This window comes from Rhynchophorus ferrugineus, unplaced genomic scaffold (assembly GCF_030347505.1).
Source record: "Rhynchophorus ferrugineus isolate W39M unplaced genomic scaffold, kcgeb_rfMv2 rfM9, whole genome shotgun sequence".
Taxonomy (NCBI): Eukaryota; Metazoa; Arthropoda; class Insecta; order Coleoptera; family Curculionidae; genus Rhynchophorus; species Rhynchophorus ferrugineus.
In genome coordinates, this window is record NW_027472588.1 from 5,851,897 (window position 1) to 5,879,813 (window position 27,917).

The window sequence follows — 27,917 nt, forward strand, 5'->3', positions numbered from 1 at the left end:
ATTTGTTTATACCTGAAGGCGTCTTAGATGCGGGCCTGTTTTTAAGTCGTCTTTTTTTGATGAGTTTCTTCTTTATACACCCTCGGGTTTTATCGATATCGTTAACGGCGGCATTGAACGAGTCTTCATTCTCCGATTCCTCCGTTGATGTATCCTCCAGCTGTTCTTCGTCGTTCAGCAATATTTTCACTGGTGTTGCTTCGTTTTGAACCGTTAAGGGTGATGGGGATTTCGATTTGCCAGCTTCGTTAACTTCCGTGACACTGAGACAGTTTTCCACGAAGGTATTACCGAAGTGTTTGGGGGTATCAGCTTGGAGGTCGGGGAATGGAGACGGTGACCTCTTGTAATATAGTTCCCCGTCGATTTCAAACATTTTGTGATTATGTCTGTTGCTATATATCGTGTAAGATTCATTCCTGTTTTCTTTTTCATCATCCTCAGACGTAACCAGTTTTTCTGGTATTTTTTCGAGGTGATCTTGTGTCAAAAACTCGGGTAAACATTCTTGTGCTTTCGATTTATGTATTTTTTGAGGTTCTTCGGTGTAAATCGCGTTCTTGGACGATAACGTCCGGTTATGACGCTCCGCGGCGACATCGTCCGGGCTCAGGGACTTGGTGAAGGCTCTCTGGAAAGACTCGTCCTCTTTCAGGCGCTTCAGCTGAAGGATCAGTCGGTGTTTGCGGTCTTCCAATTGCCTGACGTACTCCTCCTCGAGAGCGGGCAGGTCGCTGGTGGGGCGGTGTTGGACGGCTTGATACCGGATGTTGTTGTACAACGAGAACAACTCGAATACACCCACGCAAGCCACTAGCACGGACAGCAGGACGCCCATTTCACGTGATCACCACTGCCGTTCCACAATTCGTCGGGTATATTTACGAAAATAACGGAGTTTTTAAGACGATTTCGATAACGGACGCATCAGTGGAGCTCATTCCACACACATATATGCAGTTCACGCACCGAACGACTCACTGTGCCAATCCGTTGGCCGAAAGCTTCCAAAACCCCGGTTACTTAATCATGAATTACCAATAAAAATACCGTCGGCCCTTGATAGAGTTTTTCGAAGATCAAAGTTCGATTATAATTAAAAAATAACACTGACATTATCTGCGTGAGTATGTGTGTGTGTGTGTCCACGTGTGCGTATAAGTAATTTAGAACCACTATCGCCTATCAGCGCTAATATTCAACTATATTAAAATATAAAAATATTCGACGACCAGAACCAATGCCAATATTTGCGGCTCCAGTTTTCCTCCATACATCCGTACAAATCGTTCATAAATTACAAAATTAAGTGTTATATTTTTATATAAGTATATATATAACGGGCATCGACATAATAAACGGAAACGTCAACTCGATTGAATATTCCCAGCCGCATCTGGTTTTATGACCCGACCTTTTCCCGAAAAAAAAAACCGAACATCGAATAAGTTATCGGAAATCATAGTTGGCCGGGGATCAGATGCGATTGTCGTGATGCGATGACGTCACGGTGGCAAAATTTGAGTTATTAGGGCAATTAGGCGTCCGAGTTCGATTAAATTTATTTTCCATTAGTTTTTTGTTTGGGCGAAAATAAACAAGACGAAAAGTGTGCCATGTTGAATGTCGTCCTGATATTGTTTTCTCTGAGATTCCATTGGCAACAATGTCGAACTAATAACAGGTCAATTGAAATTGTGCTGTTACCGGCCTACCAAAGTAAAACGCATTTTTTGGCAAAATTAGGTTTTTTTATTCAACATAATTCCCTTCAGGCATGATACACTGATTATAGTGGCCCTCCAACTTTTCGACGCCATTTTTGTAGTACGATTGAAGCAAAGGGCTTCAAAATAGGCCTCAGTTTCGGCGATCATCTCTTCATTCGACGAAAATGTCTTCCCAGCGAGCATTCTTTTGAGATCTGAGAACAGGAAATAGTCGCTTGGGGCCAGATCTGGAGAATACGATGGATGAGGAAACAATTCGAAGCCCAATTCATGGATTTTTGCCATCGTTTTCACTGACTTGTGACACGATGCACTGTCTTGGTGAAGCAGAACTTCCTTTTTCTTCAAATGCGGCCGTTTTTTGGCGATTTCATCCTTCAAACGGTCCAATAACACTATGTAATAGTCGCTCTTGATGGTCCTTCCTTTTTCAAGGTAGTCAATGAATATTATTCTATGTACATCCCAAAATGCAGAAGCCATTACCTCGCCAGCCGACTGTTGCGTTTTCCCACTCTTGGAGCGGGTTCATCGTGTGCAGTCCACTCGGATGACTGTCGATTGGACTTCGGAGTGAAATGACAGAGCCATTTTCATCCATCGTCACGTATCGATGCAAAAACCTGGGTTTATTACACTTGATCCTCTTCAAACACTGCTCCGAATCATCAACTCGTCGTTGCTTTTGGTTAAAAGTGAGCTCGCGCGGCACCCACTTTGCACAGAGCTTTCTCACACCCAAATATTCGTGAATGATATGATGTACACGTTCAGTTGATATCTTTAAAGTGTCTGCTAGTTCATTTAGTTTCAATTTACGGCCATTCAAAATCATTTCGTGGATTTTGAAAATGTTTTCGTTGGTAACAACCTCTTTGGGCGTCCACTGCGTTCACCGTCTTCGGTGCTCATTTCACCACGTCTAAATTTAGCATACCAATCACTGATGGTTGATTTTCCTGGAGCAGTGTCCGGAAACTCGGCATCAAGCCAAGTTTTTGCTTCAACTGTATTTTTTTCCTTCAAAAAGAAATATTTTATCAACACGCGAAATTCCCTTTTATCCATTTATTTCACAATAACAATGATCCGACAGTTCAAATTCATACACGCATCCCTTGAGGGTTAGGGAAATGGATTTAATTCTAGTAGGGCCATCTATGTGTCAGGCCAGGGACTTTTCAATTGACCTGTTAAGCGTGTTGGTTTGGATTGTCTAATAGGATATAATAAAGTAAATTTTTATAAATTTAATGTGTTATACTTTGCGTCAGCATGTATACTGCTGACCTACCGACCACAAATGAAGACTCAAAGGTGTTTTCTAATAAAATACAACCGTGGCTGAAAACCAGACGTATTTAAGCTATTTTTTTCCTTCTCTTTTCTGTGCCATGATAGTCTAGTTCAAAACAATAAAGCGCTGTGTGGTTCATCTTCAAAAATGTTTCTTATTGTATTTCTTGCTCGAGATTTGAGTTTTACAGAATTTACAATGACAAATTTAATGGGTTTTAGTTTCCATTTGCGAACTACCTGCTGAAATGAGTCATTTTTGAAACGAATGGTCACGAGCGATGGTCACTTACGACAATAATGTGGAACAATCGCTGTTGAAGGCCGAAAAAGCTACATAAACAGTGGCAAAGCCCTTTCTGACGTCAAAGAAGATGAAATATTAAATAATCAGTGATATTGAAAACGAATTTTTCGTTATGAACTGCTCTAAACTGACAAAACTATTAATTCGACTTAATAATGTCAACAACTAAAGCTATAGCACATATCTTGTGTGAATCACTAAAAATTAAAACAGTTTTGTTGGAAAGTTTTCCCATTGACTCCCTTTTGAATAATCAAAATTATAAATAATCCCAAACATAAATGTACAACCGTGCCCCAGCAGGATTCAAAATCACGATTATCGCAACAGTAGGAGGACCGTCCTGTCGCTTTGACCACAGTACCAACCAAGAAAACCGAAATAACTTCTTTCCAAAACTATCAAAAATGTTTCAAGCAAATTTTGGAGACTCTTTACATAAAACACGCTCATACTATATCAGAAAATTTGTTTGTATTAGAAAACATCGCGATTTTTTTACGAATTATATTTTAATTTTGGAGCGCGACTTCCGCCAAGTAACTCGATATAAACAAGTTCCGTTTCACCAAACTAAAATCATTGTTTTCGAATAGTTCACGAAAAAAAAATCTGACGGGCTTATAGATCAAACGGTTGGCTAAAATACACGACATGAATTTATACAAAAGAGAACGTTTATTCTCTCGACTTTATTACATCATTATGTAATGTACTAGTTGCCATTTTTATTCAAAATGTATGTTATAATTTTACGCGTAGACTAAACCATAATAACACAGAAAGTGTTTTAAAAGCAATAAAACATGGTAAGGTGTGGATTTTATTTTAGATTGGACTTGATTGTCTAGACTGAAAATATTGTTCTGGTTAAACGTTATTATACGCCACAATGTCTTCAAGTGTTGATGATTCAAGATCAAATTTGGTCTAGTTTATCGGATATAGTCATCGATATTAAAATTTTAATCGAATTCACTAGTATAAACTTAATTATATTGCACAAGTATACACGTTTTCGGACCTGAGCAACCAAAAGCTGTTTATAAGGTAAATTGAGGGATCTCGATCCAGATCAACAGCTCGTTTTCTAAAATTGGTTCTAGTTTTCGAAATATTCTTATATAAAAAGCAACTCGGAGATTTAAAAGATCAAATATTAAAGTCTTGTCTATTAAAAATGATCGAAATGAATGGGTTCGACGCAACGATCGAAAAGCTGAATTATTCGCAGAATATTTAGCAAACGTATTCCAACCGAATGACGTAGATTATCTACAATAGATGAAAATCCTGTTTATCAGACCGATGCAGCTGTAAATCTGATTTCTCCAATGGAATCCTAAAAAGGCTCCTGGAAATGATGAAATTTCACCTAGCCTATTGAAAGCGCTACCACGAAAACCAATCATTATGTTGAGATACATATTCAATGTCTGTTGGAGACTGAAGCATGTTTCGGAATGTTTGAAGGTTGCTCGAATAATTATACTTAAAAATCCTGGCAAACTGGTAGAATAAGTTGTATATTACAGGCCTGCTACCTGCGATATCAAAATTATTTGAGAGTTAACATGTATTAAAACATTTATAGAAGTAGATTCCCAGTACCGATTTCGAAATCCCAACTAGACAATCGACCAAATGCACAGAGTAACGGCGATTGTTGAAAAGGCATTCGAAGAAAACCACAATTGCCCTGTAATATTACTGGACATCCTATTATCTGCTCTATGCTGCTGATATCCCAAGATCAAAAGAAACAGTACTTGGAACATTTTCCGACGACAAAGTTATCATGGCAACAGATATATATAACTGTCTAAGGCTGTAGAAAAAGTACAAGTAGCAGTCAACAAGATCTGCAAATTGACCAAAGACTGGAAAATATAACTTAATAGTTCCGCATCAATTCATGTTAAAAACCTAGTTATATCACTTGAGGGATGCCCGATTCCTCAAGCAAAATCAGCTAAATACTTCGGCATACATCTCGATGGTAGATTAAATTGGAAACATATTTGACATTCTTCAATCAATGACATCAAATAACACAGAGAATCGTTCTCATCTGTAAATCTTGTTATTAAATTTGATTAAAAACTGAATATGTCACACCTATTATGTACAAAAGCGTCTGGAGTACGACCGATATCAAATTCCTACATCCACACGAAGAATTAACAAACATTTGTTGGCAATATTTGCGCGATTTCCACGTGTTACACGTCTCCGTGACTAATCTGAAATAACTGTCAACGTAACTCAAACCACGAGAATAAAACATTTGTTTTTGTAAATCATATTTCGTAGTACGTAAATAAAAATAAAACGAAATCAACACTCAATTACGCGCGAAATCGTTTTAATGCCTTAGCTTTGATTTAATTTGTAAATATTATTGTTCGCAATTAGTTATAAGAACTATAATTTTAGAGTTTTATAAAATATTTATCTTTTTTTTTCTAATTTTGGATACAATGTTAGTTGAATTCCGTATTAAGAATAGTTTTAACGCCATATTAGTCCAAAACTATGATCTGAAGCGTCATTTTTACGTTAAGGGAATGACCGGAACTTGGGCGGTCTTAAACCAGGCGAATTGCGAGATAACGTTGGTTTACAACGTCTGCATATGTTTTTAGTTAGCCCCAACAACATACAGTTGAAGCAAAAACTTGGCCTGATTCCGAGTTTCCTGACACTGCCCCAGGAAAATTAACCATCAAGGATTAGTATGCTAAGTTTAGACGTAGTGAAACGAGCACCGAAGACGGTGAACGCAATGAACGTCCAAAACAGGTTGTTACCGACGAAAACATAAAAAAATACACAAAATGATTTTGAATGACCGTAAATTGAAATTGAAAGAAATAGCAGACACTCTAAAGATATCAACTGAACGTGTACATCATATCATTCACGAATATTTAGATATGAAAAAGCTCTGTGCAAAGTGGGTGCCACGCGAGCTCACTTTTGACCAAAAACAGCGACGAGTTGATGATTCGAAGTAGTGTTTGAAGATGATCAGGCGTAATAAACCCGAGTTTTTGCGTCGATATGTGACATTAGATAAAACATGGCTCCATCATTTCACTCCGAAGTCCAATCGACAGTCATCCGAGTGGACTGCACACGATGATCCCGCTCCAAAATGTGGGAAAACGCTTTCCTGGTAAAGTTATAGCGTCTGTATTTTAGATGGGCATGGAATAATTTTCATTAACTACCTTGGAAAAGGAAGGACCATCAACAGCGACTATTACATAGCGTTATTGGACCGTTTAAAGGACGAAATCGCTGAAAAACGGCCGCATCTGAAGAAAAAGAAAGTGCTGCCTCACCAAGACAATGCACCGTGTCACAAGTTAGTGAAAACGATGACAAAATCCATGAATTGGGCTTCGAATTGCTTCCTCATCCACCGTATTCTCCAGATCTGGTACCCAGCGACTATTTCCTGTTCTCAGATCTCAAAAGAATGCTCGCTAGGAAGAAATTTTCCTACTGAAACTGAGGCCTATTTCGAAACAAAGGACACATCGTACTACAAAAATGGTATCGAAAAGTTGAAGGGTCGCTATAATCAGTGTATTACCCTTGAAGGGAATTATGTTGAACAAAAAAAACTAATTTTGCCAAAAAATGTGTTTCACTATGGTAGGTCGGGGACTTTTCAACTGACCTGTTACATAATTAAACAATGACGGTTAATCCAAAAAGTTCCAAACATACAGTTTTCTTGAAGATTTGGTTATACGGTGTTACAATCATATTCTATCTAGTTTACTTAAATTTTATCTCCGATGTTAGAATAGAAGAGTTACGAAAATTATGAAATAGAGTCCAAAAATATTATTTTCTTGAAAACTTGAGTTATTCTATGTGGAATTATAACCATATACCTGCTAGTTTTGTTAAAGTCTGTCTCATATTGCTAGAAGAGTTACGAAAATTACGAAATAGAGCCCAAAAAATACTGTTTTCTTGAAGATTAGTATTATTTTAAGTGGTGTTATATCCATTTTCCTACCAATTTTATTAAATTATGTCCCATATGACTAGAAAAGTTACGAAAATTACGAAATAGAATCAAAAAGTACTGTTTTCTTGAAGATTTGGGTTATTAAGTGTTACAATCATATTCTATCTAGTTTACTTAAATTTTATCTCAAATGTTAGAATAGAAGAGTTACGAAAATTACGAAATAGAGTCCAAAAATATTATTTTCTTGAAAACTTGAGTTATTCTATGTGGCATTATAACCATATTCCTGCTAGTTTTGTTAATGTCTGTCTCATATTGCTAGAAGAGTTACGAAAATTACGAAATGGAGCACAAAAATACCGTTTTCTTGAAGACTTGTGTTATTCTTGGTGGAATTGTAACCATATTCCTGCTGGTTTTGTTATAGTCTGTCTGAGATTGATAGAAGAGTTACGAAAATTACTTCTTGAAGATTTGTGTTATTCTATGTGGAGTTACAACTATATTCTTACTAATTTTCATGAATTTAGTATCAGATCGCTAGAACAGTTACGAAAATTATATTATAAACGATATGAAGCACAAAAAACTGTTTTCTGGAAGACTGGTATTATTCTAAGAACATTCCTCTAGGTATATTCCTACTAACTTTGTTAAATTTTGTTTCACGTGACAAGAAGGATTATAATTGTGTCAATGAGCTCAACAATCAGAAATACACGAATAAAATTCATTAAGTTGTTCCTCCAAAATAATTTCTAGTCGTTTCCCCTAATGATTCAATAACTATTTTGACCAAATTCGTCACGTTTGCGTGGGATTTAGCAGATCCCGACATGCCTGTCTCTGTCTCTCTCTCTTAAACGACGACGTGCGAGCTTAGGTCAAGAATCTGGGTCGTGGAACTGGACCTTGGCGCACTCTGCCCTCGACAGGTGGTGTCGCTATCGGCGGAGAAGAGAGCCGCTCAATCGTCTTTAGTGTCTCGGTCAACCTTGGCCGTGACGCGGCTCTGCGGGACTGCATTTGCAACCCGAGCCGGCCGCCTTGTTTGGCGAACAGGTCCCGGGTATGCCGAGATTGCCTGTGTGCCGTGCGCAAATCAGGCGGGCCTATTATCACCCATTCCGCAATTGTGCTTTTTTATATATTTTCGATCACCCAACCACGAAATTATTCGCTCTATATAATTGACCTTTTTTTCGCGTCGGTTACTAAGTTTAAAGGTGGGATTTTGGTTTCGAAACGGACCATTTCCATTCACGAAGATATTTAGTTAAACATCTTTGTAAGAATGTTTATTGAAGGTGTATGAGCGATTTCTTCATCATGTAAAAGGAAACATATGCCGGCTTGATTCGGACATGCTTGTATCAGGTGTACCGGAAAGTCATTACCAGTTTTTCTAACATATGTCGCTAGGTCTAAATATGTAATATTATGATTTGACGCATATATCATTTTATTTTACTGACATCAAGCTTCAAAGCTATACATGTTATATTTTGCGAACGTAACACCGTCATAGATTTATACCTCTTTGAAAATGTCAACTTTCATGCCTGAAAACGTGTATTTGCTGCATATATTACTTTTTATTACTTTATATATATTTAATCAAAAGAAAAAACCGCTCGTTTGTCATCATTTGTTGGTAGAAACTTACCATGAGCCTGCGGTAACCTTAAAAACATGCGAGGCTTGGTTTAGAATACTCAAAAGTGGCGATTTCTATGTGCAAGACAAAGAACGCTCTGTTGGACCGATTAGGTTTGAAGATGCGAGAGTTATTGGATTAGAAACCAACACAAACTCAAAACCAATTGGGAGAGCGAAGGATTACGAGCAATGGGGAAAATCCAAAAGACGAGATGGGCTTCACATCAATTGAATGACAGCAAATGGAAAGTCGAAAAATCGTCTGTGAAATGCTGCTTCAAGATATGATTGGAAGTCATTTCTGCATTGAATAGTGACGGGTCATGAAAGGTGGATATGTTTTGAAAACCTTAAGCGCAAAAAATCATGGTTATCAACTGGCGAAACCTTGGATCGACTCCAAGACCAAATCGTTTTGGTCGCAAGATAGTGCTCTGTATTTGGTGGGACCAGAGTGGCCTGATATATTACAAACTATTGAAACCTGGTAAAACAGTCAAGAGTGATCGCTACCGAGAACAAACCGATGAATTTTAACCGTAAATTCATCGAACAATGTCTAAAATGGCCCTAAAGACGCGGTAAAGTGATTTAAACCAGTGAAGAAAGCTTTAAAAGCACTTGGATGGGACATATTAACGCACCCGTCGTACTCTCCAGACTTTGCCCCGAAAATAGTTCGATGAATGGCTTCAAGGACAAATAGCAAATTACCTGAAAAGTGGGCAAGAAATATAGAAGCAAAGGACTAATACTTTGAATAAATACATTTTTCCAATTTCTTAAAAGTTATGTGTTTTTTTTCTGAAAAACCCGGTTATGACTTTCCAAATATACGTTTGTGATTGCTTATAATTATGTGATCTCGCCAGTCAGGCTTAATGCAGAGGACCGTAGTTCGGAAACTACGCTAAGCAGAAGGCCGATTTACAGTACTTCAACTTCAAATTCGTAAACTATTGGAATCTGGAGTTACCAAAACTTGAGAATTTACAATCAAAGGTATCAAATGGTATTAAATGTATCGAGTATCTCAAAGGGTGCGAGATGAGAATTATTAAAATCAGATATAAATATAATTGCAGCCAAACCAATAGCTGCTAAAATTCCAATGGATGCTATATTGGATCAATATTGGACGAGCTAATTTAAGCAATGGTAATTTGAAAAGACTAGATTAATTGACTCATAAAGATTTTTATAATTTCAGCAAGCAAACCAATTGAATTCCATAGGTACAAAACATAAAAGTGACAAGAAAAGCTACAAGTGTTGAAGCATGGGTAAATGAGGTTAAAAATTCAGGATGTGTGTTTCTGGGTACCTACCCTACTTTAGAGAAGAAAGATTCTTTATTAATCATAATAAATGAAGGACGATATGACATGTTAAAAGAATTTATGCTCATATGTATATTATACACACAGGTTTAGAGGGGTATTTTCAATGCTGTTTTTACATATCGAAGATATTCGATGAGGAAACGAAGATATTCTTTAGTGCTGTGCAAGATATCTTATTGAGTAATTTTAAAGATAAATGGATGCTTGTGTTTTCATATAATGTTACCTTATATGTTGTTTTATTTTCTCTTTTTCCTTTCAAAAATAAAAATGTCTGCTAAAACAAATATTAAAACTTAAAACAATAGATAATAAACTTTGTTAAATTTTAATTTGGATTTCAAGTGAGATTTTAGGATAATTTGTGAATTCGAGAATATATATATTACACTCTTCGAGTATATGAATAATTTGTTATTGTAATGTTTATTTATGCATAAACAATCACATATTGTTTTATTTTATTTTCACAATTATTTTAAAACGAAAGATGTATACATAGATATTACATTTTATATATTATAGGGAACGAAAAATATACCAAAACATTTTAACTTGGGTCTGAATAGAAATATTAGGTTAACTTGTAAATTCAAAATAATGTATCATAATTATATCATATTCTTCAAATATTCATATAATTTTCAACAACTGGCAACGTTGCAAATTAAAATCCTTGTGCACATGCGGGGATTCTCCAGAACTAGACTCTTGTGTCATGTATTAAGATGGAACAACTGTCAATAACATAACCTCTAAACATTAGAGATCAGTACCACATATTTTTTTTCTTCTAGTCGTGTTTTGAACCAAATAAGAATCATTTATATGGAACTTACTACTTGAATTTAAGCACACAGAATGCTGACTTACTTGACACTAGTAGTCGGCCGTAATTTCAATAGCTTAAGGATAGTGAATTTGACAAAATACTTAGTGGGAGACCAAAAGAACGCAAGGGGATCACTATGAATTAAAATTTATATGTTTATATTAATAAGTTAATACAAAATGTTGATATATGATTTTGTAACATGATAAAAAGTTCAGTCACATCGCACAACTTACTATTTACTTTTACACCCTATATATATATATATATATATATATATATATATATATATTAAATAAATTTTATTTGACTTGTTGCTTTAAAATCATCTTAATCGAATATGGATCTAGATTACAAAAATAACGAAAAGAACACAGCGAGAAACATCAGACCCGCTCAACCAAACCTTATACGGCACGATTTCAAATTGTTAAAGACCAATTGTTAACTTAACCTAAATCAACATTAATATCGTACGAATTAATTAGTTCCAAATCATGGGCGCGCGTTTTTCTTTTGTTCTAGGAGCGCCGGTCTACCAAAATGAGAGGTTAATTGCATTGTAATACGAGCTCGTAAATCGTCAAACGAGGAGGTGCGAGTGGGCAGAAGGTTTAGTGTTATCCTTCGTTTCATATCGCAAGCGAGAATTCGAATTATGACTAATGCCTCTAAAAAAAACGAACTAAAAATAATTTTAGTGACCGTGACACAGTTTCGAAAGAATCTACAATTTTCGCTGGATAATTTCGTGTTTTTTTTTCTGGAGAATGTCATACAAATGCTTCTTGATATTGGCGTAGTAATAATAAAAAAACTGCAAATAAAAAATATATAAGAAACCCCCTAGAAACTAGAAAATTAAATAATCTCAATGTTGTCCATAATAATTTGACCACCCAGTGTAACTCGAATGTTATAGTATTTTTTATTATATATCCCGATTTCAGGCTATTTTTCCTGAATTTCTTATCCAATCGCAATCTCACACTATTTTTTGCAAAAAAACTGTTTTAGGCCATTTTTATGAAGAGAAGCTTCAACATGCACCATAAAACATTGCACAGCTAAATTAAAAGGTGGTTCTGCATGTATTTTTCTGGTAATTCAAATTAAATGACTAAAACTACATTCTAATTTAATTTAGCATTCTTCACAGAGTTAGATCTAAACAAAGACTCATTATTTTATACATAAAAATGTTATTTTCTTTTACAGACCGGATATTTATCACACTAAAACCGACCATCCAACTAATCGAAACTTAAATATAGCGAAACATATTTACCCATTCAATTATATTTTATTTTATAACAAGTAGGTTAATTGGTGACATTTTATATATTCAAGTTTGAAAACAAAATATTTTTAGCCAGCCTCTAGCATGTCATGTTGCAAAATACCACAAAATATACAACCAAATCATTTCGTACCGACTATTTGATGTTTTCGTTAATGCTGTAATATAAAAAGAACATATAAATAAACTATTCTGATAAATTATTTAAAAAAAATCAATATTTTTAAATTCCGAATTTATTTAATATGTGAGCGTCCTAATTTAGCAGGGTAATTCGCTAATATTAAACAAACCATTAATTAGGCTCATATTTTCGTATGGAATGTGTCAGTGTGTATGTGTATCGAGCATTATAGCAGCACATCAGACCGTTGGAGTTAAAATTAAATTAGAAAAAAAAAACGGCAGATACACGAAATTACGAAATCCTAGATGGTTCTCAATAAATAAACAATAGAGATAAAAATAACGCAGGTGAACTTTAAAATAAAGCATGTCTCACTAGCACGGTGAATCGTTGAGAAAGAAACCGTAAACTAGCACAGAACAGAAAGTGGACTATTAATAGCCATTTAAAATCCCATGTCAATACTTTTCAAAACCCAATAATGTATACTCACTACTTTCATTTTTTACATAAATCTCGTTCTAAATTATTAGTTCATAAAAGTGTATTCGCACTCTTTTTTTTCCTAATATTACTTCCTCTATAAAGTAACATAATAGATATCTTGATATATTTAAAACAAAAATATAAAATAAAATAACACAGGAATTAAATCGTTACATCTTAGTATTACTCAAAATATTTATTTAAACAAATAAATGCCATCATAGACGTCTTGATCAAGATAAGTAAAACGATGAAATAAAATACACATTAATACATATTTTTTACACCTTAAACTAGAAATATTAATACAAATAAACCTTGAAGTAAATGTATGTATTCATAATTAAAGATCCAACTTATATTACTGAATTATAAACAGCCACCTATAAAAAAATGGGAGCTTCAATGAATTTCCTGTAAAAACCTTGATGGAACTTGATTAATCTGTCAAGGATTTGCAATTAATATATCAGGCAGCTTTGACCTATAGCCTTATTAGTTAATCAACGACCCATTTTTCCTCAATATTAAACTAAACAATATATTGTTGTGCATTCGTTTCCATCAGATCTATATATATATAAGCAAATTACGCTAAAACCGAAAATAGAATTGAGAATTCCAAAGTTTGGTCAATGCTATAAAGGCGAGTTCAGTATGCAAATAAATTTGGTGCATTAAATATCGGTAACTATTTTCGATCAGAGAATATATATTTGTTATTGATCATAACACGTAACTATTACTTACAAAGAATATATATGCATGATCTAGATTTCTCAATGGAAGCTCCAATAAACCGAAAATAGGATAGCGTGGGAGGGTACTAAACATACTGTTTCAATTAACAAAAGTATAGACTGCAAAATATCTTAGATCACTTGTATACATTTTAACGTTTATGTCGTTACAGTTGGATATTATCCACATCTCAGTTTCAAAAAACATATCATTATACACCTGACAAATAATCAAAAATTAGTAATATTATTAACGAAGTTCAAAAAAAAATTAAATATTACAAATAATTGGAACATGCTCCTTCACCAATCGATATTATAAAAAATTTGTATCGATATTTTAACAAAATATTCATTAACATTACTCAGAAACTAAACATATTTGTGCAAAATATGTATCGTAATTTATAATTAAAAAAAATTGATTATTTTATACCAACTACAATGTAATAAGTAAAATATTCAATCGCACCTCCACCAAACATAACTATAGCATCTTATATATGAAACCCACTATTGCTATTAACTAACACATACTGCGCAAATTGTCTCCCATCACTTGTATGCATGTCACATGCTCGTCTGTTGATTTAATTAGAAATTTGCCATGTGCTACAGCAATTATGAGAAAATCACATTTTCAAGACAATTTTTCACGACAAGCGCCTTCGCCAAAAGTTGATGTGACCATCGCATCCGCCAACATAATTGATTTGATTTTTAAACATTACAAAAAATATAAAACTTTCCTGATCTTATAACTCATTGTTAAAATTATTAATAGAATTTATAGATTCTGTAAAATATATGTATATATCAGCTTACCTCGTCGCATCCGGCACATCGTGGTTTTAATTTTTCTGCATAATGTCTCTCACAATAGATTTCATCTTCAAACGTGCAATATGCAAGATCCACCAGGATGTCGTTGCAAGTGGTGCATTTGAAACAAGCAGGATGCCACACCAAGTTACCCAATCTTGGAGCGGTCACAGCTATTTGTTGAGGAGATAAGGCACTAGAGCAGTTAGCACATACGCTATTCGGAGGTGATGGTTTCGCAATACCGACATCCAGGGCGACTTCGTTACGACCCGTAACAAAATCCTGTAACAATATCCGTCAGTAAACTCACAATAACAACGTTTGACATACGTACCTTATAACTAGTTTCATAATCAGAATCTATGAATTTGCAGGCACTTAGTGATAGGTCTTGTTTGGGTAATTGTCGAACTATTCGTTGTAATCTTAATGCTTCTCCCTTCGACCCTAATTTAGGTACTTCTTCGGATGGCAGTGTTGAATAATACTGGTCGACCTGCAAATAAATTATACATATCTATTTAAAAAAAAAGAACAAAAACTAGACGACCTAGCGCATTCGCCAACACACACAAACATTTAAAATTTCGTCGCAAGTTCACATACGAGTTGCATATGTTTGACTTTTTAACTTATTTTGATCAGAACTATTTTAGAATTGATCTTATTGGAACTACATTAACTGTATTAATATTAAGAGAGCATATTATTGTATATACTTTTCAAGATATTGTATGTTATGAAATATATATACTTCAAAATTTAGTTTAATATGAAAAATAGATTAAACAAAAGCTGTAAATTTACTGGCGCATTCGGCAAAATAACACAAATGGGTTTAACGAGTTACCGAGTTTAGTTAGTTAATCGGTTAGCATTTTTTCAAAAATACTAGACAAATTAAAAATATAGTTCGGTTATTAATGGATAGAATGACGTGATTTATTTTCATCAATGTATAGTAAAGTTATATGACTACGACACTATGAATTAATTTCGTTGCATGTTCACATACAAGTTGCATATGTTTGACTTTTAACTTATTTTGATCAGAATTATTTTATAATTGATCTTATTGGAACTACATTAACTGTATTAATATTAAGAGAGCATATTATTGTTTATACTTTTCAAGATATTGTATGTTATGAAATATATATACTTCAAAATTTAGTTTAATATGAAAAATCGTTTAAACAAAAGCTGTAAATTTACTGGCGCATTCGGCAAAATAACACAAATGGGTTTAACGAGTTACCGAGTTTAGTTAGTTAATCGGTTAGCATTTTTTCAAAAATACTAGATAAATTTAAAAATATAGTTCGGTTATTAATGGATAGAATGATGTGATTTATTTTCATCAATGTGTAATAAAGTTATATGACTACGACACTATGAATTAATTTCGTAGCAAGTTCACATACAGTTGCATATGTTTGACTCTTTAACTTATCTGGATCAGAATTATTTTAGAATTGATCTTATTGGAACTACATTAACTGTATTAATATTAAGAGAGCATATTATTGTATATACTTTTCAAGATAATGTATGTTATGTAATATATATAACCTCAAAATTTAGTTTAATATGAAAAATGGATTAAACAAAAGCTGTAAATTTACTGGCGCATTCGGCAAAATAACACAAATGGGTTTAACGAGTTACCGAGTTTAGTTAGTTAATCGGTTAGCATTTTTTCAAAAATACTTGATAAATTTAAAAATATAGTTCGGTTATTAATGGATAGAATGACGTGATTTATTTTCATCAATGTGTAATAAAGTTATATGACTACGACACTATGAATTAATTTCGTAGCAAGTTCACATACAGTTGCATATGTTTGACTCTTTAACTTATCTGGATCAGAATTATTTTAGAATTGATCTTATTGGAACTGCATTAACTGTATTAATATTAAGAGAGCATATTATTGTATATACTTTTCAAGATAATGTATGGTATGTAATATATATATAACCTCAAAATTTAGTTTAATATGAAAAATGGTTTAAACAAAAGCTGTAAATTTACTGGCGCATTCGGCAAAATAGCACAAATGGGTTTAACGAGTTACCGAGTTTAGTTAGTTAATCGGTTAGCATTTTTTCAAAAATACTAGACAAATTTAAAAATATAGTTCGGTTATTAATGGATAGAATGACGTGATTTATTTTCATCAATGTGTAGTAAAGTTATATGATTACGACACTATGAATTAATTTCGTTGCAAGTTCACATACAAGTTGCATATGTTTGACTTTTTAACTTATTTTGATCAGAATTATTTTATAATTGATCTTATTGGAACTATATTAACTATATTAATATTAAGAGAGAATATTACTGTTTATACTTTTCAAGATATTGTATGTTATGAAAAATATATACTTCAAAATTTAGTTTAATATGAAAAATGGATTAAACAAAAGCTGCAAATTTACTGGCGCATTCGGCAAAATAACACAAATGGGTTTAATGAGTTACCTGTCTAGCAGTAGTCAAACCAGGAGGCACAAAGGAATATCCCAAGGTTCTAGCATCCAAACCATTATGTCCCACGAATCCCAAACGGGATTTCGCTCCATACTCCGTGGTAATTTCATGACCATCTCTTGTACATTTACAGTTTTTGCAAGTTTTTCTGTAAATAAAATTAACCACTATTAATTACATATATTATGCCGGTTTATATTGAAATTATCTAAAAATATTTCTATTTATAGACAGTCCGGTTATATTAAATGAATACAATAAATTAATATTCACTTTAAATAATTAAAATTGACTTTAGAGGGCACTAACAGAAATAACGAAAGTTTTTCGTATTGTATATTTATACACAAACCGTTATTTCTCACTGAATATAAAAAAAATAAAATATTGGACATAAAACAAATTTCGTATATCCCAAACGCGTATTGGTGAGTAAGCCTCAGAGTTTGTCAGAATTCAAAATTACGTGTTTATGCGTTCAACCTTGAGCTTGGTCCAATGCAGTGAATAAATAAAAAAGTGTTGATTATATTCTATTATATCCATTTTTTTTTTATTTTACAGTTTACACATATATACATATTTTAATATTTTAAGAATTATGCCATTAACTGTAGGAAGATGTAGAAAAGGTAAAACAAGTTGTCTTCCTTCTGCCAGTAGTTTCACAGGTTACAATATACAACAGTATTGGTCAGACGTAGCTTTTTCTTAATTTGAGTTTTTATTTGCGCCTTTATGAGCTAAGAATGCCTTTCTACCTTGCTCGGTAAGGTTCTTCATTGTCAGTTTATGATATTCTGTTCTAATCTCAGGTTATTTAGTTAGATATTGATTTTACTTGGAGTACGACTTAGATTCATCACTTATGTCTTCATTTTGCTTATATTTAAGCGTCCATAATTTTCAGTTTCAATTTCATCAAGTATGCCATATAGATCTTGGTAAAGAATGTTATATCAATCAATTGTTTTGTTTATGTCATCAATTATGTTTAAAAATTATTTGTTTATAAATTATCTAACCTAAAATTGGTGAATAACATAATTATCGTATTTTAGTGGCCGTTTGAGATAAATTTAAAAGTCTATTCACATCTTTTGTTTCGCAACGCATCTGAAAATATAAAAAGGCCGTAAACTGAAATCCGCCATCATAAAACAAAACCGAAATCATAAAAACTCAAAGGAACATCGCACTAAAGCGTCTGTAATTAGACGGTTAAGGATATTTCGAGGAAAATATAGGTCGCCACTATACCGACAAGCACGGCGATTATTTTTTAATTATTTAATTGTCAAATATTTAGGATACTGTGTATGGAAAAATGCGAACGACTCTCTATCGCAAGAATGTCGAGGCAGGTTTTTGCCTGATTCTGATTCAAACGTACGCTCCGAGATGGTTATTCATGTTTTTATGGAAATAGTAATTTATGTGAAGAAGTAGATGCGAATTGAGTAATAAAGCCATTAAGGTTTTAATTAAATGAAATAATCCATTATAACGAAGAAGAATAGTTGTAAATTATTCCTGTTTATAGACGACAATATGAGCCACCAAGAAGAACAAGCAGTGATAAATCAACTATTTTGTCATAAATGCTAAACATAGAACAAGTCATAAATGCTAAAGCCAAAATGTCATCTGAAAATATCATAAGCTAGGAGATATGGTAGGTTTCCTCCACTTATTAGGCTTAAAAAGACTTTTATTGGAAATCATTTTTCAGCTATCGATCCATGTACCAATATTGGTATATAGATCTGAGTAAACGGTAATCAGGAGGTGCTATGTCTAGGAAATATACTGGAATATACTGTCTGGAGAATACACATACAAATACATACATCATACGTTTCTAAAAGTGTTTGACGGACTTTAGCAGTAGACTTTCGGTACTTTATACACTGAATAAATGGAAGACTGTTATTTTATGGTAGAAGAATGTCAAAACCATCGAATTTAATGGTTTCTATTCATACTTCACATGTTTACCAACAACAATATTTGACATTTCCAAACTTGCCAACAATACAAATACACAATAATAATAAATTAAATAGCCGGCTGGGTTGGCGCAGTGGCAAAGGCGACAGGACGGTCCTCCTACTGTTCCGATAGTCGCGTGTTCGTATCCTGCTGGGGCCTGTTTGTGATTGTTTAACATTTGTGATTGTCCTTAGGCAAGAGTGCAAAATGCGACAAGGAAAATGATCCCAGTCACGCCAGTAACCAGGCTGGGTAAAACCGGATGTCTTCTGGGATGATTTTTAAGATACTCCCCGGTCGGTAAGGACCGTGGTTCGGTAAAAGGAGACTTTAAAATATATAAAAAAAATTAAATATTAAATAATTTTAGATAAAAATTATTAAACATATTGAACTATAAAATGTCCTTTCTGCTTCTGTGTTACGAAAACGTCCGATGAATCGTAATTTATCCTTATACCAAATTTGGGAACTAATTAGATTTGTCTTCAATAATTTCGACCAAAATGGAATCACTGTCCGCTTTCTGTTTATTAAGTTGTTGACGCGTTAGAAACCCACTATTATCAACACAATAACAAACCATGTAGAATATAAAACATCTTATGACCAATATATTGCTTTTAACACATTAAAGTTACAAATTATGAATATAAAACAGTAATATAAATAGGTAACACTGATTGATTATACCGATTTGTATACACAAGTCCGATATATATGCATGTTTTTAATTAACAATTCAAAGTATTTCAGAAATTAATATGTTTTCAAGCATCGAAGATAAACCTTGAGCTCTCACTTCATTTTATTATGAAAAATATCGTCCAAGAGTATTTGGACGTTTTAATCGTTTAACATTTTTTTAAAAATGCTAGATAAATTTAAAAATACAGTTCGGTTATTAATGGATAGAATGACGTGATTTATTTTCATCAATGTGTAGTAAAATTATATGACTACGACACTATGAATTAATTTTAAGGAATGAGACAGTTCTGTAATAATTTTAAGGATTTAAAAAGCACATGGCAGACATTACAACTATAGTCGAGACAAAGTTATCTATCCAAAGTCATTTTGGACATACGTCATCAAGATGTTTAACGTATTGTATTAATGTGATTGCTGCGATTTTTATTGAAAATATTTTTAGCGTGTTGCAGCTGCACTAAATATTAATATGGATACGGTATTAATATGGTGAAATATGTCAAAAAATTAAAATATAATCAAGATCAGCTTGATGTTAGCTCTAACAGAGATTAAATATATGAAATGTATAAAAACGGTGAGTAGTTTTTAAATACAAACATAATTTAATACAATTATTTAAAAGGAAATTGTTAGTCTGAAAAGCATCGAAGAGGTATAATGCAACCTTCGGATATTGCTTTTAAAAGAATACAATTTTTAAAAGTACAAAATAAGATGAAGGAATACTTATTATTTCAATTTATGTATTTAGATGAGACATGGATATTTCAGATTGGGACCAAAATACCTAATGGTCACTCATGGCAAGATGATAATAAAAATAATGTTATGAAAACAAAAGTTGATGGAGAAAGGGAAACGATGGAATAACAATTGATAAGGTTTTATTAGTGGTAACATTTATTAATAATTAACAGATGTATTGTACTTCATGGTGGAAACAGGAATGGTTAATAACACCTTCGGTTTGGATGAACTCGTGCAGACATATCGAAGAAAAAATTAACAAAAGATGGAGTTGTTATAAATGTTAGATACACTGGAAATTAACAGCTTAGTTATTCACTTGAAATGAAACTTTCTGTTTGTGGAATTATCATCCAATGCTGACAATTTACAAGACAGAGTGATGAGAGTGGAAACAAGTAAAGATAAGTATATAAAATTAATATATGATAACTGTAGGAAATTCTATTGTAGAGAGTAAAAGGTTTATGGGCACAGATATGTGTATAATTGTACAAAATATACATCAGTATTTGGTTGAAATGTGTCGGAAGAGAAAGAATAGTAACTGTTTTGCAGATATGGTAAATTATCAAAAAAGATGTATACAAGTATTAACAGAACAAACGACGGAGAAATACAGTGACATCAAAAGTAAGCAGGTACTTGTTGTGAATCTGGAATTCACATATGTAGACTTTGTAGCGTTGAATTTGATTCCCTTTTTCTTGGTCTATTTAGTAATGTTATTGATAGCTATTTATACTCCTGTGTGCCAACTTGTATTCGAGTACCTCACACCATAACATCATCATCAAAAGCTTGGGCCAGGTATACAAATGTACAAATACAACAAATTTCCTTTTTTTAAAAATTTTCTCAATTAAATTCAAAATATGATGAACGAGTGTTTGTTTCTAAATCCAAATTGGCTTGGATTGACTTGAGATGAATTGTTTATTTTCAAGACTTAGTTTGAGGCGTTCTAAGAACAAAGTCTCAAACAATTAGATTTAATTAGTACCAGTGATATTGGTCCATATGATTTTAAGTTATCCTAAGAAATCACCAAGGACTAAAATATGAATTCTGGTTTTAGTTTGATTTGTATTAAACTTATTAACTTCTCATAAATTATTTTGTACGTATTTGCGTTCACAAGTTTGCAAAAATTCATGACTGAGATTTATTTTTGTGCCAAAAAAAATTTACTTCTCATAACAAAACCGAAATTACCTTCTTGGCAACCCCATATTAAAAATATACCAAAAACCATACTGTATACCCATAAAAAGTTCTAAACGATACGGTTCGGCCACGCTGTGATGCATTTTATCTAGCGAGAATTGGGTTGGCGAACGTTTGTATTATCGTGTAATAAAATGGCATTATTTATAATACGGTAAAAACACAATGTTGACGTCAAAATTGGAAATTAGTAGGTGTTTTTTAACGAGGGAAATTAGAAACGGGCTGCAAATTAGTCAGAAGAGCGCGGAAAATATTGCGATCGAGAAAATAGACATGATAATTCGTTTTGTTGGCACAGGTAATGATTTTGTTCTACTTTGAACTTCAATTAGTCGATATATTTTAATAATTCATTCATAATGCGATTGTTTTAGGTATATCTAACAGGCACTGCATGATATATAAAATATAATTTGTGTTATATTATTATAAAGTATTATTTTATATAAATATACTACGAATTGCCATTGCTATACTATTTTTTTTACTCTTCGTGAGTCCACAGTCTGCCCTATTGGCAATAAGTATTTCTTATGTCTATATTATATATACATGGCATGTAGAAAATCACTTCATTAAGCAATCTTCTGTATAAAATATTATCTTAATTAATTAATCTTATTCTAAAGCTTATTCTAAAGTCTACATATGTCCAGTAATCAGATCAGGTGGCGTTAAAGGTTTTAGTCTACGCACTTCACTATCACGTCGCATATTTAGCTGATTAGCGAGTACATTGGGATGCACTGACACTCTTTCGAAGTACTTCACACAAACACGTTGAATTACACTCGTTATAGGTTCTAGAGGAATATCGCGTTGTATCACTTTATTTGAAATATAGTACGAAGCATCAGCAATGGCACGCAACACCTTATTTTGGGACCGTTGAATGATGGATATATTAGATTTGCTAGCGATACCCCATAGTTGGATTCCATATGTCCAAATGGGCTTGAGTATAGACTCATACAACAATACCTTTTTATCTACTGATAAGTTGGATTTGCACCCGATGGGCCAATACATTTGATATAATTTTAGTCCCAGTTGTTTCCGTTTAGAAAGTATGTGCTTCTTCCAGGTTAGGCGTCGATCTAAGTATAAACCAAAATATTTAACATGCTCTGCTTGGGGGAGTTGACGATGATTGATATTCACTGGTGGACATGTTCTTCTACGCAGGGTAAACGTTATATGGCTGGATTTGGTTTCATTGGCTTTAATGCGCCATGCCCTCAACCATAATTGTATTTGCTCCAGGTGGGTTTGTAGGTTTATTGATGCTGTGACTGGATCTTCATGGGATGGTAAGATTGCTGTATCGTCTGCATATGTTGCCACAGTATTTATTTTTGTGGTGGGCAGATCAGCCGTATACAGAAGATACAGTACTGGACCCAGTACACTACCTTGCGGAACTCCTGAATATATGGGATTTAATTCGGTATGCTCATCGCCTTCATTTACAATAAAATGTCTGTCAGTGAGATACGATAAGATTAATTATTGAATAATAAATAAATAAAAAATGTATTTTAGTCTCAGGCCTATAAGTTAATTTTGAAAGATCTAAAACAAATAATGTTCTACTTCTTCATGTTGAAAACTGGAATATTAAAGGTTATTAATTAATTTATTTTTAACAATATATAACGATAAATGAACAATATGAATTAATATGCATATTGGAATAATAATATAAATTACCATAAACCACTATATAGTTACAAACATTAATTTTTTTATCAAGTATCTGAAATTGGTATTTCGAGAAAGGATTACTTTTATTGGAAAATATAAGTACGTCCATATAGATATTTTCTGGCAGCTCAGAAAGAATTCAGGAAATGTATTTTTATTTTCAGAACAAAAAGTAAGCGGATTTGGACAAATGACTTGTGACCAAATGTTGCGGTAAGTGGAAAAATTATTTAATTTGTATAATTCACAAGATTTGTATCATGTATGACACACATATGAAAACAAAATAATTACAACTTTCTCTTAGAAAATTATATTTTGGCATATTTTCTATATTTTAATTTTCTTTATCTAAAATATAAAGTTAAAATGTAACATATATGCATGTATGTATCTTGTTTATACACATACACTTGATACGGATAAAGAGAAAAAACAGATTGGAAGAAAGGAAAAAAGAAAGAAAGAAAAAATATAGATAACAGAAAAAGAAAGATAGATAGATAAGAAGAAAAAAAAAGACAAAAAGAAGAAAGAGAGAGAGAGAGCGGAAAGTGAAAGAAAGGTAGAGAGACAGATAGAGAGAAAGATTGTTTTATTCGTTAGTCACTATGATTCCAAATATAACTTATGGATATTATAAATGTATTTTCGACAAATGATAAAATGAATAGAAAAAATAATTCATTTTTGTGTAATATTCTCCCTTTTATTTTGCATTATTGTTTCAAATATACAGTACAGAACACAGTTATTTTTAATTGTGTTTAAACTGAATCTTATAAAGAAACAGATACTGACCAACAGTATTTTAAAGAAAATCGATAAAATTCGATTTAGTGAGAAGTGAGTTTTTTAACTCCAGATGAGATCACTTCGAAGCATCTTTTTATTATATATTGTCCCATAATCTATCCAATGCAGCTTCTTCGCTGTGTACGTCTACAAACAGTGTTTATAAACGTATTATTGAATGAATACCTAAGTTATATATATCAATTATATATAACAATTAAATTATTCCCAAAATAAACCAAAGTAATTAAACACGCCATTCTAGATGAAACAACTACCACCACTATTCTTATAAATTAGATAATAAAGTGGCCTATTGAATGAAAAACCGAAAATGCTATACATATTGGATGGATGTAACTTGGATTTTTAGCCAGACTGAAGTCCCTTAAAGTAGTTTTGTTTTTTTTTAATTGTTTTTATCTATATCTCATACTACTTAGTGGCAATTATGTGACTACTTTTCGAATTTTGCAAACACAAATGTACACAAACCGATTTAATAATAAATTAATATATAAGAAATAAGAAAGTTTTAGTAAGATTAAATCGGAATCGTTATTATAACAGACGTACAAACACGAACAACATATGTTTCATAGCACAAAGCCAAGATGATGAAAACAAATCAGGTAGAAAAAAGAATGTGCTAGGCTTTATGACGAATCTCTATAAGATAAAAGGTGGGTATTTTGACAGTACGTCACCGAAAATATTCGGGCTTTTAAATAAGTGACCTAATTATTTTTATCAAAAAAAAAACCGGCGTAAAGCCCCAAATATTTCGAATTTTTTGTGGTCTATTGTTTCGAAAGATAATTAAGGTTAAATTGATCCCCTGTTGGACATCTCTCCTGACCTAAATAATTTGTCTAAAATTAACGTTAAAGTAGGAAAAGGTGTAATTAGTGACAGGGCATCGATCCAGATGAAAATAAAACAAAAAATACCCTTATATTAGTTGACTTATCGTATATTTGTTCATCGTAAGTTATTTATAGTATGGTTTTCCTTTACTACGGAAAATATATATCCAATTTTCAGAAAAGACCAGTGTTTAACCAGTGACAGAGGTTTATATGCAGTCCACAAGGATTTTTCTGTAACGTAAACAATTGGCAAGATTGCTCCTGTACTGTACGTCAAATTCTAGAAGCTGTAGTGCAGACGTTTTTTATGTATAGGGTATATTTGCCTAGGCACCTCAGCTGCCTTAACCACACGGAAGTCTTAGGTCTTTTGGTTACTACAGACATGTATAATTTTACCGAAAATTCTAGCGTTAGAAGAGTTCCAGAGGCCTAAATCGACTAGTCATAAAATATATCTCTGTTCCGCAAGATGGAACCCTATTTATAACTCTATGGTGTAGCTTACGATGAGTGAATCAAAATCAAATGAAGACATCATAACAGATGAGAGACAAACAAAACAAAATCTTCATTTCTAAGACACAAATTACAAAAACCATTTTAAATTATGCCTGCCTTTTAAATTATGTTCCCATAGACAATCAATAAATTGATTGTCTATGGGAACAGGGACAGTGGTCAACCACAGACACCAACATGGAGCTAGAGAACATAAAATGAGTTCAGACAATATAACATGTAGCATGTATACAGACAATATAGCATGTATATAGTCTATTCAAATATTTTTTAGTAATGCGTCACGGATATTTGTGAGGTCGAAACATTGCAATGTTGCCGCATCAACTTTGAGTTTTCATTCAGCTTGGCTTTGACAAAAAAATCTAATCCAAATAAAATAATTGAACAAAAATTTTATCAAAAATAATTTACTTTAACATTATTAGTATATCTAAAAACTACAGTTAATTATACAGCCACAATAATTTATAGGTAAGAGTTAAAACCGCTCATCACTATTGCTTTCAAGAATTTTGCATACGTCTGACAGCTGGTCGCCGTCCAGTTGTCAGATGTACGCAAAATTATTAAAAATATTAGTTATAATCACAAAACATTGTCTGCATATTTGTGGTTATAATTACTACAGGTTATAAACCAGCAAACATTTAGCCCTTTGATTAATTCGATAAATTGAAGTCACTCCGTAATATAACACATTATTTTGTTTGAAAATGTCGAAAACAATAGATGTTCAGGGTCACAAATTGGTTGCGGCTTTAGGTTATTTCGAAAAGGAACGAGATAATGAAAGCCCCCTTTTGCCAGTAAATTCCGTTAGAGTATTAGTATAGTATAGTAATATTAGTATAGGTACTGTATAACATCGCCTACAAAATGAAGAACAATACGTTTGATTCATCCAAGAAAACTACAAACCCGTCTACATACAAAGTGGGTGACGAACCTTGACCATCTTGATATTGGCTCTATTCGAGACCAAATTTAACAAAATTATATTAGAGAAAATTGTCTGTCTGGAAAGTGTACATAAAAGAATTAGGGACACGCAGCTTTTTGAGGGATGTAAGACATCCTTTCAAACACTCTTACAAGGCATAGGATTTAAATGGTGTAAAGATAACCCTCGGAGAGGTTTAACAGAACTTCCAGATATTGCCTTTAAAAAGAATTCAATCTTTAAAGGCATAAAATAAGACCAAGGAAGATAAACTATTTGAATTTGTGTATCTTGATGAAACTTGAATATTTCAAAATGGGTCATTGTGGCACTCTTGGCAAGACAGTAATAAAAAAAGTGGAAAGACAACAAGAATTGATGGAAAAAACTAAAAGTTACAATTGGCTTCGGTCAAGTTTTGTTGGTTATTATATTTATTAATAATTAATTGCAGATATATTGCTGGTCGAGAAGGATATTCCATCAAAAACTGCTTAGATATGTGGAAGGAAGAATTGTAACCATAAAACCTTCGGTTTGGATGAACTTGATAAGACATAAAAAGGACAAGAGGAAGTAATTGATAAATGGTGGAATTGTGTTTTAGACAGATTAACAGTTTAGTGATTGAATTGGACAGTGAGTCGGAAAGTGAAAATAACTGAAGGAAACTTTCAGGATGTGTGATAATGCTGTGCAATGCTGGAAATTCCTGAGACAAAGTGATGAGAGTGGAAAAAACTAAAGGTGTGCACATTATTAATTGAATATAACTGTAGAAAATGGTATTGTAGGGCGTGAAAGATTTGTGTGGACAGATATGATTGTAATTGTTCAAAATTAAACATGAGCATTAGGTTAGAACGTATGACGAGAGGATGAACACTAACTGTTTTGTAGATATGGTAAATGCATTAGACAGAATTCAGCGAATAATTTTATGAAGAATGGTGTACACAGATAGTAGCGGAAGAAATAAAACATACAGTGATACCAAGATGATTTAACAAGTACACACCATCGAAGGAAACAAGAACTACACGCAAAAAGGTAAATATGCTCTTGAATGAAAGTAAAATACGTTTCTCAGATATACAATTGTTACTTAGTTGGATTAGGCGTCCAGGAGATACCACTATATAAAAAACGCACCTAGAAACTCTACCTCATGGACGGTGTGGAAAAGAGTTCAATGTAAACAAAACAAATCTAACCTACAAACTATTATACTCGTGTTCTTAATTGTAGTTTTAAGTCATTCGA

At 32.9% G+C, this 27,917-nt stretch overlaps 1 protein-coding gene and 1 long non-coding RNA gene across 16 annotated transcripts in view; one reads left to right on the forward strand and one right to left on the reverse strand.

The window, feature by feature from the left end:
- The window catches only part of Lmpt (four and a half LIM domains protein limpet), a 146,388-nt gene that overhangs the window by 36,611 nt on the left and 81,860 nt on the right, over nucleotides 1-27,917 (reverse strand). For 14 of the 15 annotated variants that reach the window (XM_076413213.1, XM_076413214.1, XM_076413201.1 and 11 more), the window contains 3 exons: nucleotides 17,127-17,283; nucleotides 14,971-15,132; nucleotides 14,637-14,918 (listed from right to left, as the gene is read on the reverse strand). In XM_076413213.1, the coding sequence (XP_076269328.1) occupies nucleotides 14,637-14,918; nucleotides 14,971-15,132; nucleotides 17,127-17,283 (601 nt within the window). Of the gene's footprint in view, nucleotides 1-12; nucleotides 1,169-14,636; nucleotides 14,919-14,970; nucleotides 15,133-17,126; nucleotides 17,284-27,917 lie in introns of those variants that run through there. The other variant, XM_076413199.1, reaches the window with a different exon arrangement.
- On the forward strand, nucleotides 985-27,229 carry LOC143201980 (uncharacterized). The gene is made up of 3 exons (XR_013007060.1): nucleotides 985-1,123; nucleotides 23,690-23,738; nucleotides 27,109-27,229. It is a non-coding gene; the product is annotated as an uncharacterized LOC143201980 (long non-coding RNA).